Source organism: Xyrauchen texanus, chromosome 5 (assembly GCF_025860055.1).
Source record: "Xyrauchen texanus isolate HMW12.3.18 chromosome 5, RBS_HiC_50CHRs, whole genome shotgun sequence".
Lineage (NCBI taxonomy): Eukaryota > Metazoa > Chordata > Actinopteri > Cypriniformes > Catostomidae > Xyrauchen > Xyrauchen texanus.
This window is the reverse complement of record NC_068280.1, coordinates 23,372,837-23,389,584: the sequence shown is the minus strand read 5'-3', so window position 1 is coordinate 23,389,584 and position 16,748 is coordinate 23,372,837. Positions and strand designations below refer to the sequence as shown.

The following is a 16,748-nucleotide window of genomic DNA, read 5'->3' as shown; positions in this document are numbered from 1 at the left end:
CTTATGGCATTACAGGACTTGGAATATAGTGTGCAAATCATGTAGAGTACTTTTACGTTTTTCTTTTATAGAGCATGACAACCACAGTTCCTATTCACTTCACTTATTCATAAGGGAAAGCACGGAAATGCTTTGGGCTCTCCTTGACAAATGTACATTTTGACATAGGGTTTGGGAAAGGGGATAGACTTTACGGTTAGGTTTAGGGTTGTGTTTAGGGGTTAGAATTAGGAATTTAATGATTAAAAATTCAATTCAAGCCATTGTTTGGTTGATTTTTCTCTATGGGGATTCAAGTCGTTTACAATTTTAACATTGGGTTAACTCATACAAATTATTACGAGATCAACAATGAGATTGGGTTGCACAAATCCATTATAATAATTGTCACAATTATTTTCAAGATGAGTACCTCAGGATGAGTAAAAGCTAAATAAGTTCACCTATCCCACACTATTTGCTAACACAGTTCATTTTAAATGTGTCTAGGGAGAAGAGTCACATGGGGTAACCTCCTTGTGGTCGCGATTAGTGGTTCTCTCTCCCAATGGGGCACGTGATAAGTTATGCATGGATCACGGAGAATAGCATGAGCCTCCAAATATGGAGTCATGCACAATGAGCCACATGATCATTTTATATTATTATATAAAGATTGGTCCTTTAATAAAAATGTGTGTCAAAATATGGCAAGATCGATCCATCCTTTACTAATGACAAAAGGATAAATTGTTGCTGATACTTTAGCCAAAACCAAGCAGTCCAATGATCGTATTGCTACATGCTATGAACACCAATATAAGTTGACTGTGACATGGTGGAGGTCGGTGTCGGGTCGTGATTCTACACTCTCGGACCCATATCAGGCTAATCAAGCCTCCGAGAGGGATAAAGGCCAACTGTGGACGGTGGTGCTAGAGAGGCAGAGAGCGTTTACAGGCAGCTGTCCAACATCTTTGTGTGTTTGTGTCTTTTCGTTTAAGTTCTTTATTAAAAATATTATTTACATTGTCAAGCCAGTTCGAACCTCCTCCTTTCCCTAAATACCTTTACTTTCACATTTCTGTAGGGACAGACTGAGGCTAGCTTTTAGGGTTGTTCATGAACTTAGATCTTTCTACATATTCCCAAAAGGCAAAACAAATCCTAAAATATCTCCAAGGCAGCGTCTGATGATGTCACTGTGAGGTAAACTTTGTAACTTAACTGTTCTAAATCTTAAGAGCAGACCAAACAAAAATAAAAATATGACTTATTTGGGACTCCAAAAGACAAGAAGAAACTTTTAAAGGTTTAGGAAACCTCTGAGAACTATGAGTATTCCTTTGTCTAGTCTCAGTTTGTTGTGTGACTGAAAATTCCTTGTGGGATTGGAGAACACGGGATGTCCTCATTCTGCCAAGAAAGTAAGATGCAATATAAAGACACCCAAATTCTTAAATAAAATATAGTAAACTTATTTCACTTAAGAAGGTAACTTTGATGCTGCATCAGAAGCTGACACTATGGGAGCACCCCCCACCATGTTACCCAATACCACCATGCCAATTTAATTGGCTGGTGATGCTTGGTGCTCCAACTATGCTCATATAACATCATAGGCCACACCATCATAATTTTCCTCTTTCAGGGCAGTTTTGATATCTTTCATGCTCTGAAACACTAAACCCAACCCTGTTGATCTGTATGTTGATGAGCCGCTCTGTATGTCTCTTCCCGCTTGCTTCTCAGTATACCACCAGCATACCTCAATAACATAAGACTTAAAGGTGCACTCAGTAATTTTTTCCTGACTCACATAAGACTACAGTCATATCAGTAACATTATAAAAGCTACTTTATTGTACATGGAGAGAGTGCCATGTACAGATCATTTAGCTAAAAACTACTCACTTAATCTCAGTAACTACCTTGTTGTTGGACATTGTCATGTTTTTAATTAATCATGGTTGACTTTGAATAGTGAATTTTACATCAGTTCAGAGTTATTGTGTTTGAATGATGCTGCATCCATGCCCCTAGGTGTCACTGTAAGTCCAAGATAACATAGGCCTACATAATTACTGAGTGCACCTTTAACGCATGTGTGATTTTTCTCCCCAAACCACTTGAGCAAAAACCATGCCCCGCAGTCATGACATTGGTCATCTTAATCATGCAATCACCTGTGATTAGTTCAGACACCAGAAAGATTGTGAATGGATCTGATGCCGACCAATGGTAAGATAAGCCTGCCAGTAGTTTTCAATAAGGCTGTGGTTTGTGCTCAAGTGTTATGGGAAAGAAATCATGCCACACTTAACACACGGCTTTCAATAAACTTACAAATTATAATTAACTTAGACATTGTTATTTGTAGGATAATCAATAAACAAAATTAAAATGGGAATGTTTCCAGCAAAATAGTGTGGATCTTGTTGTGTACTGTATTCTTTCCAATTTTCCCATGAGTTGGCACCTCAAATGTGACCTGATCAAAGACATTGGACTTATTTATGAAATTACTCTGATGTCACACTGCGGACCACCACGCAAATTTTGCTCAAACGAGCACTTCTCCATGTTCTTCCGAAAAATTTACAAATCTAATGACTAATACAGTTTGGTTAAGGAGTTAGACTTTATGGTTAGCATTAGGTTTGGGGTTAAACTTAGGAAGAATCAAAATAACATTGTTCGTTGATTCGTTAATTTGTCTCTATGGGAGAAAATGTTTTTGTACAAGCCAGTCTTGTACTATTTTTATGACTTGAGATTGGGTTGGTCTGTGTAGAAGCATTCTGGCTGATACAAAACATAATCAATGCATGACATGGTTTTAAATGTATGATCAACAGTTGTATCTACTCTTGTCTCATGTATGTAATAATTGTATTGCATGTTTGATAAGGATATATTACTTTCTTACACCAATAGCAAAAGCTCATTAAAACATATTCATGTAGTGTATTACATTTGGGGAGGGGGGTTTGGGGTGGGCAGCATCTTTTACTTTGGCTGTTTGTTGATAGTGTTTAATGCTGCAACTGCAGGGTAGTTTTATGTATTTATAGACAAAGTGCTTTTTGTAATGGACCCTATGCCTACTCTCTTATTCCCTCTTTCTCTTATTCTCTCTCTCACTCTCATTCTCTCTCTCCCTTCACTTTATCCTGGCATTCCCAGCTTCCTGTGTCCTATTCTGATTTTCCATTTTCCGTCAGAATTACTTTCATCTGTTTTCTATTCATGCACACGCGCATGCACAAACACACACATACATAAATACAGACATATACAGCAGTATTTTCTTTGGGCCATTGATTCTATATGTGGATATTTTAGTTGTGTGATTGAGACTCTGAATTAGTAAGCATTACATTAGGTAAACTTGGAATTTTCCTCACTAGATAGTCTCTCAAACACACACACAGAATTCCCGAGCAATCCATGTGGAATGCTTATTCCTTAAAAGATCTAGGAGTGCTAAAAATGTTACATACCTCCCTCTTTCTTTCTTTCTCTCTCTCTCTCTCTCTCTCTCTCTCTCTCTCTCTCACATCACACACACACACACACACACACACACACACACACACACACACACACACACACAAACAGTCTCTTTCTTCCTCTTATTTCTTTTCATGTAACATAGATGCCCTCGTTTTCTATATCCCAAGTAATATTTTTAGAAGAATCCCACCAATGCTAATACTAGACAGCAAAATGACATTAACGAATCACGCAGAAACTATAGTAGGTGTCTTGAAGGAGGTCAGCAGACCTTTAGATGTAAGTACCAACATTAAATAGTAACTGACTGGTTGTAATTATTAAGTAGTCAAGTCAGCGCTTAGTCAGGGCTGAAAATTGTTAGAGGATCAGCATCTTAAAGCAAACACAAACATAAAGCTATAAGCCAACTCATGTATGAGCGTGCACACACGCACATGCACGCACACACACACAAACAATTAAATGTAATTAATCTTGGAATTCAAGAGGGAAGATAAAGGTGGAAATAGATTGGGAACATCAACGGAAGCCAGAGGCAAGCTAAATTTGTAAATATTTCAGCAAGGGCTTCCAAGTCTGAGCTATTTTCAGCTACAATTCATAATTTAATGTGCACATTTTTTCCTCCTTTGAAACCTTAAAAAGCCTCCTTTTGCATGGAAAAAAGAAAGGAACAAGAAAAGATGATCCAATGTTTATCTTTTCAACAAACCAATCTTTAATTATCTTTAAATTAAATATACATTATCTTTAATTATAATTTTTCTTCTGCAGTCAATCCTCTTTTTTGATATGCGGTCTGGCAAGAGATAGCTCAGCAATTAAATCTGTGTCATAAGCAGTTTTAGAGAAAAAAAGATGGCTGCTATCCTTTCACTCTTCAACCTTATCTCATTATTATTCATCGCTTTTTGTACGTAACATTTAAATGTGCATTCTTGTATGTTTGGAGAGATGCTGAAATGTACAATATGGACGTATTGGCAGCATTTAAAACATTAACATTTTCACATATTTGCAGCTTTAGAAACATAAATGTATTAATGAATCTGTTATATGTTATTATAAAAATATTGGTATAGTAAAATCTTTCCTGTTTTATAGATATTTTAGATCACTTAACCCTAAAGTAAAAAATGGAACAGGCACATAAATGTACAGTGACATTAATTGTAATTACAATATACTATTATATATACACTCACTGAGAACTTTATTAGGATCACCTGTACACCTTATTCATGCGATTATCTAATCAGCCAATAATGTGGCAGCAGTGCAATGCATAAAATCATGCAGAAAAGGGTCAGGAGCTTCAGTTTATGTTCACATCAACCATCAGAATGAGGGGAAAATATGATCTCAGTGATTTTGACCGTGGCATGATTGTTGGTGCCAGATGGGATGGTTTGAGTATTTCTGTAACGGCTGATCTCCTGGGATTTTCACGTAGCCTGGTGTCAGTTTCTGCTGAGATACACAGATGGTAGGGTCAGAATTTGGTGCCAACAGCATGAATCCATGGACCCAACCTGCCTTCTGTCAACAGTCCAGGCTGGTGGCGGTGGAGTAATGGTGTGGGGAATGTTTTCTTGGCACACTTTGGGCCTGTTAATACCAATCAATCATTGCTTGAATGCCACAGCCTATTTGAGTATTGTTGCTGACCATGTGCATCCTTTCAAGGCCACAATTTACCCATCTTTTAATGGCTACTTACAGCATAATAATGCACCATCACAATCAAAAGTCATCTCAAACTGATTTCATGAAGATGACAATGAGTTCACTGTTCTTCTGTGGCCTTCCCAGTCACTGAATCTGATCTGAATCTAATATAACTCCTTTGGGATGTGGTAGAATGGGAGATTTGCAGCATGAATGTGCAGCTGACAAATCTGCAGAAATTGCGTGATGTAATCATGTCAACGTGGCCCAGAATCTTGTGGAATCCATGTCTTGAATAATTGAGGCTGTTTTGAGAGCAAAGGGAGACCCTACCCCTAATTAGAATAGTGTTCCTAATAAACACTATATTAATAGTGTATTAATATAGTAATTAATGTAATGCCACATGCTAGTATGTGACCTGACCAGGAGTTGCATTCACACATCACCTCCTAATGTTTAACTCTGACCTGTTCTCAAGGCTGCTTGAAAAAACAAACAACTTGTTTATAGGGCTTTATCAGTACCAGCTGCCCTTTTCACAGCCAGGAAGGAGATAAGACACAGTACAGTTACCTGATCATGAAATCAATATTGACTAATAATACAAAACCAAGAAAAACATTTCCTCAAATACTATTACAGACTTCACCATACATAAGCCAAACCACATTTATTGGGTGGTTACTGTCATCTACCAGATAAAAAATCAGTTACCCAATTAATAAAAGGAGCTTGCACAATCACATTTCTCTGTTAAATATCAATGGGCACAATGGGTTTTAATTGGCAAACAGTTATGCTTAATTGGCAAATCATCTGCACTTTGTGCTCTTAAATTGTCATTTATTGTGAACCAATACATTACAGTAAAACATAAATTAAATTTACTGTATGTATCATAGATGGTAAAGAACGTGATCTCTGAGGGTGATTTAAAACCTTCCACATGTGTCTATAAGCCATGAATTTACATTGGTTTGAAAACAGGTACATATTTAACACATCCATACAAAATAATTACTGTCAATCTGGGGTGAAGTTACAACAGTGAACAAGGTGACCAAGTGTTTAATCAATATGTCACTGTGGCTTCTGCAGGCTGACTGGCTTTTGTCTGGTAACCTCAAATGTGCTCCATGTTTAAATTAATTAATCTAAATTAACAAAGTCAAAACATATTATACAGTATACTAGTATATTATATACTGTAGGTACTCTATATACCTGACTAAATCAACCTAACTATAGTACATTATGCTAGGGTTAGATAAAGTAGAAATAGATCCTTAAGGTAACAATTGAAGATAACCACTTTTGTTTACAATGGGGCAGTCATTGCTTATTTCATGAAGAAGAAAAAAAAATAAAAGAAAACAAAATACAAATAGGTAATATGCGAGAACCAAACATTCCAAGACTATTTTTCCCAGTGAAACCATGTCAGAGCTCAACAATAAGTATGTCCCTTTGGCCCAGGGCCAGTGTGAGTGAGTTTCAGTCCAGATGATAGAACTGTCATATGTCAAATCCATCGGGCCAGTTATCACTATCCTACATTTTACATTCATTGATCATGTGTTTCTTTTGTCTTGCAAAACTCAAACATTTGGTTTTGTGTGACGTATTGAACATAGTACAGAATTCTGCTAATTTAAACCAAGTTGTCACCAAGTTATTGTTTTATTTCTAGATGACAGAGCAGGTTTTTATTTATTTAATTGTATTTCTTTTTTTATGGATGGTATTGTGATAATATTGGAAGCATCAGTTAGAAAATATAAAAAATTATAAACAAATAAGTAATGTTTTGAAATGTATATCATTGTTTTCCAGTTATTACTGCAAATGAAAATTCTTTATATTTTATTTTTCATTTAATTAACTTTTTCAACTCTGAATATTTTGCAAACAAAAAAAAAGTATAAGGATACATAAGGCATTTGTGGTATCTTTGAAAGCTTAGAATCTGAAATTTTCATAGATATCCATAATTTCTGCATTTATGTTAAAAAAAGAAAAACACAATATGACCTGACAACATCCGCTTCACAAGTATGCACCATCTAGAGGTAATGTGGTATAAATATGAATATGAATATAAAAGTCTTTCAAATATCATTTAAATAGACAAATCATATATCCAAATTAAAAATCTCGTTCTAAGAAATGTATTTAATTTACTGCTCTAATTCCACAGTTTGAAAGATTTTCAAAAGAATCACAAAGTGAAATATGATTTCTGTAAGACATCAAATACAAACATCTCTTTTATGTGCATATCACTGCTGCTGTAAGCCCAAAATAGCTAAAATATTTATATCTGCAATCTGCTCTTACTTTTACTTGTCTGTGAGCTTGCTTGTGTGAATAATCCAATGTTATATCTTCGATGTCCAGAACAAAATATGCAGTCTAGCAGCAAAGCATGCTAAGCAAATCATTGGATATATATATATATATATATATATATATATATATATGTTATCAACTATTGATGCTAAAATTTTATATATCATCACAAAGCTTTCTAATGACACCTAGATTGTACTTCTAGTCCACTCAGAGGCCAAGATATTACATTAAACAATGGGGGTGGTGCATGAACTGAAAATTAGGTTGAATGTCTATGTACAAGCACATCTGTGAGGGCTGAAATTCATTAGAGCGCCACCTACATTTCAGGAAAATATTTGTTTCTAGTACTTACTGCCATCAATTGGAATAAAATAAGACTTTTTGGAGACAGAGTGAACAGAAACAGAATGACATGCCTACAAAGTTAGGACAGCACATATACATACATACATATATAACAAATATATATATATATATATATATATATATATATATATATATATATATATATATATGTTGAAGTCAGAATTTTACATACACAATTCCACAAGTTTTTCACAATTCCTGCCATTTAATGTAGAAAACATTCCCAGTTTTTGGTCAGTTAGGATCACTACTTTATTTTAAGAATGTGAAATGGCAGAATAATTGTAGAAATAATTATTTATTTCAGCTTTTATTTATTTGGTATTTGTTTAACTTGGGTCAAATGTTTTAGGTAGCCTTCCATAAGCTTCTCACAGGAATTTCCTGGAATTGTGGCCTATTCCTCAAGACAGAACTTGTGTAACTGAGGGTTTGTAGGCCTCCTTGCTCACACACGCTTTTTCAGTTTGAGGTCAGGGCTTTGTGAGGGCCACTCCAATATCTTGATTTTGTTGTCCTTAAGTCATTTTGCCACAACATTGGAGATATGATTGGGGTCATTGTCCATTTGAAAGACCCATTTCCAACAACTCCCTGGCTGATGTTTTGAGATGTTGCTTCAATATATCCACATAATTTTCCTTCCTAACAATGCCATCTATTTTGATAAGCGCACCAGTACCTTCTGCATCAAAGCACCCCCATAACATGATGCTGTCACTGCCATGCTTCATGGTTGGGTCTGGTTTTATCAGACCAGAGGACATTTATACAAAACGTTTTGGAGCAGTGGCTTCTTCCTTGCTGAGCGGCCTTTTAGGTTATGTCAAATTAGGACTCATTTTACTGTGGATATAGATACTTGTCTACCTATTTCCTCCAGCATCTTCACAAGGTCCTTTGCTGTTGTTCTGGGATTGATTTGCACTTTTTGAACCAAACTTCATTAATCTCTAGGATACAGAATGCATCACCTTCCTGAGAGGTATTATAGCTGCGTGGTCCCATGGTGTTTATACTTGCGTACTTTTGTTTGTACAGATGAACGTGGTACGTTCAGGCGTTTGAAAATGTTCCCATGATTTCAAGCAAAGAGACAACGAGTTTGAAGGTAGGCCTTAAAATGCATCCACAGGTACACCTCCAATTGACTTGAATTAGCCAACTAGCCTATCAGAAGCTAATTGGCTAAATGCCTAAAAGCTTGACCTAATTTTCTGGAAGTTTCCAAGATGCAAGCACAGTTCCAGTGACCCACTGGAGTTGTGATATTTTCAATTAAAAGTGAAACAGCCTATCTGTAAACAATTGTTGGAAAATGCACAAAGAAGATGTCCTAAACGACTTGCCAAAACTATAGTTTGCTAATATGAAATCTGTGGAGTGGTTAAAAAAAGAGTTTTAATGACTTCAACCCAAGTGTACATAAACATCTGACTTTAACTATATATATAGTTCCTTGTGGCGCCAAAACAGCACCAACCCACTATTCTTCTCACCACAATTGTAAAGAGCGGTTATCTGAGATACCCTAGACTTTGACGGTTCGAACTAGTCTGGCAATTTTCTGTTGATCTCTCTCATCAACAAGGGATTTCCATCCACAGAACTGCCGCTGATGATGTTTTTTGTTTTTGGAGATTCCAGGAGATCAGCATTTACAGAAATACTCAAACCAGCCCTTCTGGCACAAACAATCATGCCATGGTCCAAATCACAGAGATACAAATTTTTCCCATTCTGATGGTTGATGTGAACATTAACTGAAGCTCCTGACCCGTATCGGCATGGTTTTATGCACTGCAATGCTGCCACATGATTGGCTGATTAGATAATTTCATGGATGATTGTTGGTGCTAGATGGGCTGATTTAAGAATTTCTGTAACTGCTGATATACTGGGTTATTCACACACAACAGTCTGTAGAGTTTTCTCTGTTGCCAAAAATTAAAAAAACGTCCAGTGAGCGGCAGTTCTGTGGATGGAAATGGCTTGCTGGTGAGAGAGGTCAACAGTCTATGGTAACTTAGGTTACCGCCCTGTACAATTGTACAATGCTATTCTGAAATGCGGGTTGGCGCTGTTTTGGTGGCACGAGGTGGACCTACAGTACACAATATTAGTCAGGAGGTTTTAATGTTGTGGCAGATCGATGTATATTGTATATAAAAAGTAAATTTGAGTGTGACAAAATTGCAGTTGGCTGCCACCAAAATGCCCCAGAGTTGAAAAAGTACTTACAATTTTTTTTTATATTTTTAAGGCACATGTAAAAACACATTGCTAAAAAAATATCAATTTTTTTGCCAGTGCAAGTAAAAATCAGAAAAACTAGCCGACCTGATAAGCAGAGAAAATACTTATTGTTGTGCTCAGCATGTTACGCCATATAATCACAAACATGCATGATTCATAGAGTATGCAAGATTACGATTATTGTATGATTATGGTAAAACTGTATCTGCTCCTCTTTATTCAATGTGGTGGATGATTCATGCGTGTCTAACAGATAGATTGAGCATAAATCTTTTCATTCTGTATTGTGCTTCTCCTCTCATTCCCTGCACAGGCACCGAAACACCCAACTGCCACACATTTCTAGACTCTTTTGTGAGTCGTGATGCAGTGGCGCCTATGACTCAAGCATCGCATGGTCAGAGCTATAGATTACCATTTCCGTTGCAGATTAATCGTCACCGGATCTCTGAAAATTGCATAACCTCGCCTCAATTTTCTTTTACGTCATTTCCGTCAGGAGATAGAACGAACTGAGGGAATACACGAAACGCAATTCAGTGCAACGACTAGAACTCGATGTCAGTCATTCATGCCGCCGACGAGAAGGAGAGGATGGTTGTCATATAACAAGAAATTGTATTTTAGATCTAGAAGCAGATGATGGTCATTACAGTAACAATGTATAGTAATCTATGACGCATTAAGGTACCGGTTTTCATTTTGTAGACTACTCATCCCACAAGCATCGCTTTTAGCGGACGAGCCATACGAAATAATCGCCAGCCAATAACTAACCACACCCTGTTCGTAAAAAGCCGAAAGGCAATATACCTTTTCCAGATTGTGGAACATCTAGAAATAGTTTCTCAATAGACATAAAGCAAACGTTTCACCTTCCTTGTCGTTTAAAAAGTGTTCATACGTGCTTTTTTCACACCCAAGCCGGCACATGCCTAACACAAAATTATATCGTCAGCCGCACGTTAGACATAACATACTTTCAGAACTCTAGCGTTTTAGCGTCTGCTTAAGGGTGAGGAGGATCTTGTGTTGCCTCGGAGGTGCTTCGGGTGGAGTGGGGAGACACGCATGTTGCAAAGTATGATTCATCCTCGCGCTCTGTTACGCCCCGTCTGATTTCCTTGTTGCACCTGTAACTCGCCTGACCTCAAATTTAGCTAATTCCCACTCACACACGCTACTGTTTAAAAAAAACAATAACATACTTTACAATGAGCGTATCTGTAACAATGCAATAAAGGCCATTTACAACCAGGCTCTACGAGTAAAATGCTTTTATACTAGTATATGAGGCAGAGGTAGTGTGGAAATCACGCATTCGCAAGCAGCAAAATCATTTAATTAGACTTTGGGGAGTAATTAATCACACGGTACGGGTATAATGTGTAGGGAGAGGTCGTGGTGCTGTGTCTCAAAGGAAGCCTATGGTTAGGTATCGCAAGCATCTGTGGATACACAAAAGAAATTGCTAAGCCCTTACTTTAACATGGCTTGTTCCTTCTCCTCTTCCTCCTTTTGCCGAACCATCACTGCCATGATGATTTTCCTTTCCTCCTCCGTGAGGTGACTCAAGTCTGGCGATACATCAGGCATGGGAGCCGGCACGGTGGGTGGGCGAGGGACGTTTTGGGGCCCTACTGAGGCGGACATCTTCTGCCCCGCTCCCAGGCGTATCTATTGGTAGTATCCCGAGCGTGTAGAGCCACACCTCACGACATGGTCCACGGATAAAGCAGTGTTCCTGGAGAATAGTGGAAATCTCTCATGATTTCAGTCACCAACAACTGTGCTTTTGTTTCTCTACAGCAGGTTTTTTTTTTCGGTTCCCCCACCCACCCCCCTCTTTTCTCTCTACACCCACGCCCCCGCCTCTACCCTCCACCTGCAGTTACGGGAAACCCAACATCTCTACGCTCAGAGACGACGCAAACAGAGGGACTCCGGCATTAGCTAGCAGATCTGTGATTTCCCTCTTCACTGAACCGGGGGCTCTGTATTGGGCGAAGGCAAAGGCGGAGTTCGTCTCTCGCCCACTGCTCTCTCTCTCTCTCTCTCTCTCTCTCTCGCTCTCTCTCTCTCTCTCTCTCTATGGAAATTCACAACCACGGACACTCACTATATATTAAATGGACAAAAAAAAGCATAAATATACGAGTCACACTCACTTTCACTTATTCAGATCGGTAAGCAAGCCACGTGTGCTCGGCAACGCCGCATTCACAGGTTCGTTTGAATCTTGGTATTTTTAGATGTCTTGGTCTTCTCTAGCAATAGTTAAGTACGCGCTCTGTTCAGACTATTTTTAGCATCACTCCCGCGGACCTCTTAAATAAATAAATTCGTCTGTTTTGTCGGAGGAGTTTCTATAATTGAATTATAAGTGACTTGTGTGCACAATAATAATAATAATAACAATAATGATAATAATAATAATAATAATAATAATAATAATAATAATAATAATAATAATTGGCGTCTAGCTGGCCAAGTTTCAAAGAAAGTAACTACTCAGAAAATGAAGGGGAAAAAAACTAAACAATTCAGTCTATACAATAAATTAATTTGCAGAATGTAGATGACAAGACAAGTCACCTCAGTGGAAACTGGGATTGTTTTCAGGACCCTGGACAGCGACACGCGCATGTAGATTCCCATCCCTTTAGCGGACGAACTTAATCCGTTGTAAAAATCAGTCAGAATATCAATCAGATCATTACATATATTATGTTTCTCCAGACTTGAAGAAGCAGGTTACTTTTTTTGGTGATAGGTAAACTAGTACTGGACTAGTTAATTTCTGCGTATGTCAAGAAAATTTGCCAGGTTAACTATCGGTCTTTAAGGAGAGTATAACGAGCAAATGCGGTTTAACTGAAAATCGATAGCAAAGGTGAAATACGTAGGCAACTTATTTAAACTATTATCTTCTCTACGTAAGTTGGGCGAAGATGCCCTCCAAAGGACCAATGTGCATTTACTTTTAAATTGTAACATATTTCGATATTTAGAAGTTTAGGGTGGTGCATTTAATAAACCAGCACAAGAAATAAATAAGAACATTTACTAATTTATTTACCATATAGCACAAAAATAACAATAATGAAAATGGGCCATCTTACCCCATTACCTGGGGCAAGAAGTCCCCCAAACTTGTCCTAAGTCAAGGTCGTCTGATTTTGACAGAAAATACAACTGATATTATTCATAATTATGAATATTTGTGGCATACATTGTTTTTAAATGCATTAATATGTTCACGTTTAGCAGCGAAGAAAAAATACAGTGCAAATTATGATGTTTCTATCGCTGCAGGATCATCAGAATTTCACTATAGGCTATAAATGTCCCACCCCTTACTGAAACGGAAGATATGTTTACATATATCCCATTGTGGCAGAAACTGTTGTGTTCGTTAATCAGCCAAGACAGCGATCACACAGCCAAGCAGGTACATAACTGAACTTTATTGAACACTCGCAGAGTACAAACACCCTGCTTGGGGCGTGGCTCACTCAGTAGCGATCTCACCCATCTGATATCACTACATCTCCCCTCCGAAGAACAATGAACTTGGCGAACCCAAGAATATTACTGTTCTGGCATAATAAACATACTCTAATCATTTAAACCAATATTGTGCCATACTTCTATTATCACATGAAAGAAGATTATTTAATTATTATAAAACATTTTGTCTTGCTTTATTTATTTATTTATTTATTACAATACTTTTCCTCAATTTTATTACAATAGCATTGTGTTCACCTCTTTTTTTTATTTATTTTTTAGCAGAGGTCAGGGTGGACTACCTGAGCACTCCTGGCACAGTGAGAGGATTATTCTGCCTCTGTGATCACCGGCCATCAACTAAAGTTTCATTCGTCTTGGTGGGACAGACAAACATCCCGACCTTGTGTAAGTCCCCAGTCGGGTAGGTATGGCAGGCTGCGGACTTGGAGCTGGTTGAGGAACTGTTGCTGCTTGACAGTCAGGTACATGATCATCCTCACAAAAGTCTGGCAAATCAACTGTGTGTTCTTTTCCTTTTTCAGGGTGGTGGAGTCGCACCAACACCCGTCTGTTACGTCGAATATTTCCATGTGAGGTTTTCAAAACAAACGACCTTGGGGCCTGCTGTCGGATCACTTTCGCAGTGACAGCTTGGTCCTTAATCCAAACTGTCTGTCCGGGTTTCAGTGGTGACAAAGATCTTGCTCTATGTCTCTTATTGTACGAATTTCTTGTTCGAGCACGTAAGCTGGATTCAAACTGTGTCAGTTTGTCAACATCTGGAAGTTTAGGTGTGAGAAGAGACAGCAGAGTTGGTAAGCCTGTTCTCAGTCTTCTGCCCATTGACAATTCCGCTGGACTATAGCCATTTGCTAGTGGTGTAGAGCGGTATGCAAGCAAGGCTTTGAACGGATCTGACGTTTTCCCCAGGAGTTTTTTGACAGTTTGCACTGCTCGTTCGGCTTCACCATTCCCTTGTGGATACAGTGGGCTGCTTGTTATGTGCTTAAAGTCATATTCCCTCGAAAACTCCCGGAAGTCAGCGCTGCTATACTGTGGCCCATTGTCAGATATTAGCATCTCAGGCACCCCATTCCGTGCAAACACTGCTTTAAGATGTTCTATTATGGTTGCCGAAGAAGTTGATGCCAATTTGATTACATCGACATCTCTTGAATAGTAATCAACAGTCAAAAGGTACTTATGTCCCTTTAGTTCAAACAGGTCTGTAGCCGCTCTCTGCCATGGATATGGTGGAAAGTCTGTAGGTTGTAGCGGTTCTACAACTGTCATGGAAGCCTTTCTACACTCATCACATTGTTGCACCATAGTTCGCAATTGTGAACTCAGACCGGGCCACCACACAGACTGTCTTGCCCTTTGACGACATTTTTCTATTCCCTGGTGTGTCTGATGAATCTGAAGGAGAACTGAACTTTGGAGTGAGACAGGGATTATCAACCTTGTCCCATGTAGAAGCAGTCCGTCGAGGATTGAAATCATGTCTCTTTCCAGCCAGTAAGGTCTGAGTTTTTCACTAGCCTGCACAGTTCTCGGCGATCCATGCTCATGGAACCTCATTACTTGGCTGCATACAGGGTCTTTCTTTAACTCCTGTCGAATGTTGTCTAGGCGGCTCTTTGAGGCAGGGAAGCTTTTGCCTATTTGGGCAAGGTAAATATTTGTGTCTTCCATGAGAGTTGAGTCATCAACCGTTATATCGCTCATACTGGGCATTCTTGACAGTGTGTCTGGAGTTGTGAACTGTTTTCCTGGAACATGGCTAATCTCGTAGGAGTATCTCATAAGTCTCATTCTGAACCTTTGCAACCTTGGTGGTAAGTCATCCAGATGTTTTGTGCTCAGTAAACTCAGAAGTGGCTTATGGTCTGTCTCGAGAAAGAAATGCTTCCCAATGAGATAGCAGCTGAAACGCTTGCATGCCCAAACAAGAGCTAGAGCCTCCTTCTCTATCTGAGCATATCTCTGCTCAGTTGGAGTTAATGCTCTAGATGCGTATGCAATGGGTTTCCATGCATCATTGGACTTCTGAAAAATCACTCCTCCCAGACCAAAGGACGATGCGTCTGCTGCGACTTTAGTTTCCTTGCTTGGATCAAAGAGTGCTAAAGTTGGCATTGTGGTTAGCTCTTTTTTCAGCAATGCGAATGAATCCTGCTGTGGTGCGTCCCAGGACCACAGACTTCTTTGTGAAAGGAGGTCTCGCAAAGGCTTTGTTTTCTCAGCCAGGTCTGGAATGAACTTCCCCAATTGGTTCATCATTCCAAGAAAGCTGCGTACCTCAGACACGTTGTTAGGCTCGTGCATATTTTGAACCGCAGCCAGTTTGTCTGGGTCGGGCTGTAATCCAGCTGAGGATAGCTTATGGCCTAGGAACTTGACTTCAGTCTTTGCAAATTCACACTTCTTTCTGTTAAGCGTCAGGCCAGCTTTCTGCACCCTCTTTAATACTGCGTCGAGTCTGATGTCATGTTCCTCTGGAGATCTTCCATATATGAGGATGTCATCCATGTGGTATGTGACTCCATCCAGTCCCTCCAAAATCTGAAACATTCACATTTGAAACAGCTCTGGAGCACTGGAAATCCCAAATGGAAGTCTCTTAAAAGAGTAGCGCCCAAATGGCGTAATGAAGGTAGTCAATTGTTGCGACTCGTCAGCCAAACGGATCTGCCAAAATCCATGAATAGGCAAGATTTTTGCTCCCCCTAACTGTCCTAGTGTATGGTCTACTGAGGGCAAAATAAACTTCTCTCGTCTAACCGCACTGTTTAATTTAGTCAGGTCAACACAAATTCTTACTGTGTCATCAGGCTTAAGAACCGGAACCATACCAGAACACCAGTCGCTAGGTCCTTCGACTTTTTTGATGATGTCCTGCTTCACCATCCTGGATAACTCCTCTTTGACCTTCTCCATTAAGGGCACTGGGATCCGTCTGGCTACATTTACAGAAAAAGGTGTTGCATTGGGCTGTAACTTAATACAGTATTCCTCTTTCAGCTCACCTAAGCCTGTGAAAAGTTCTGGATATTTCTCTTGCCACTTGCATTCTGTGATGTTATCCA

The 16,748-nt window shown here is 38.8% G+C and overlaps 1 protein-coding gene across 3 annotated transcripts in view; it reads right to left on the bottom strand.

Annotated features, from left to right (window-relative positions):
- Positions 1 to 11,958, bottom strand: part of rims1b (regulating synaptic membrane exocytosis 1b) — a 117,395-nt gene extending 105,437 nt beyond the window's left edge. For all 3 annotated transcript variants that reach the window (XM_052126032.1, XM_052126030.1, XM_052126031.1), the window contains exon 1: positions 11,630 to 11,958. In XM_052126032.1, the coding sequence (XP_051981992.1) occupies positions 11,630 to 11,799 (170 nt within the window). In that variant the 5' untranslated portion in view covers positions 11,800 to 11,958. The remainder of the gene's footprint in view (positions 1 to 11,629) is intronic.
- Positions 11,959 to 16,748: the final 4,790 nt, after the last annotated feature.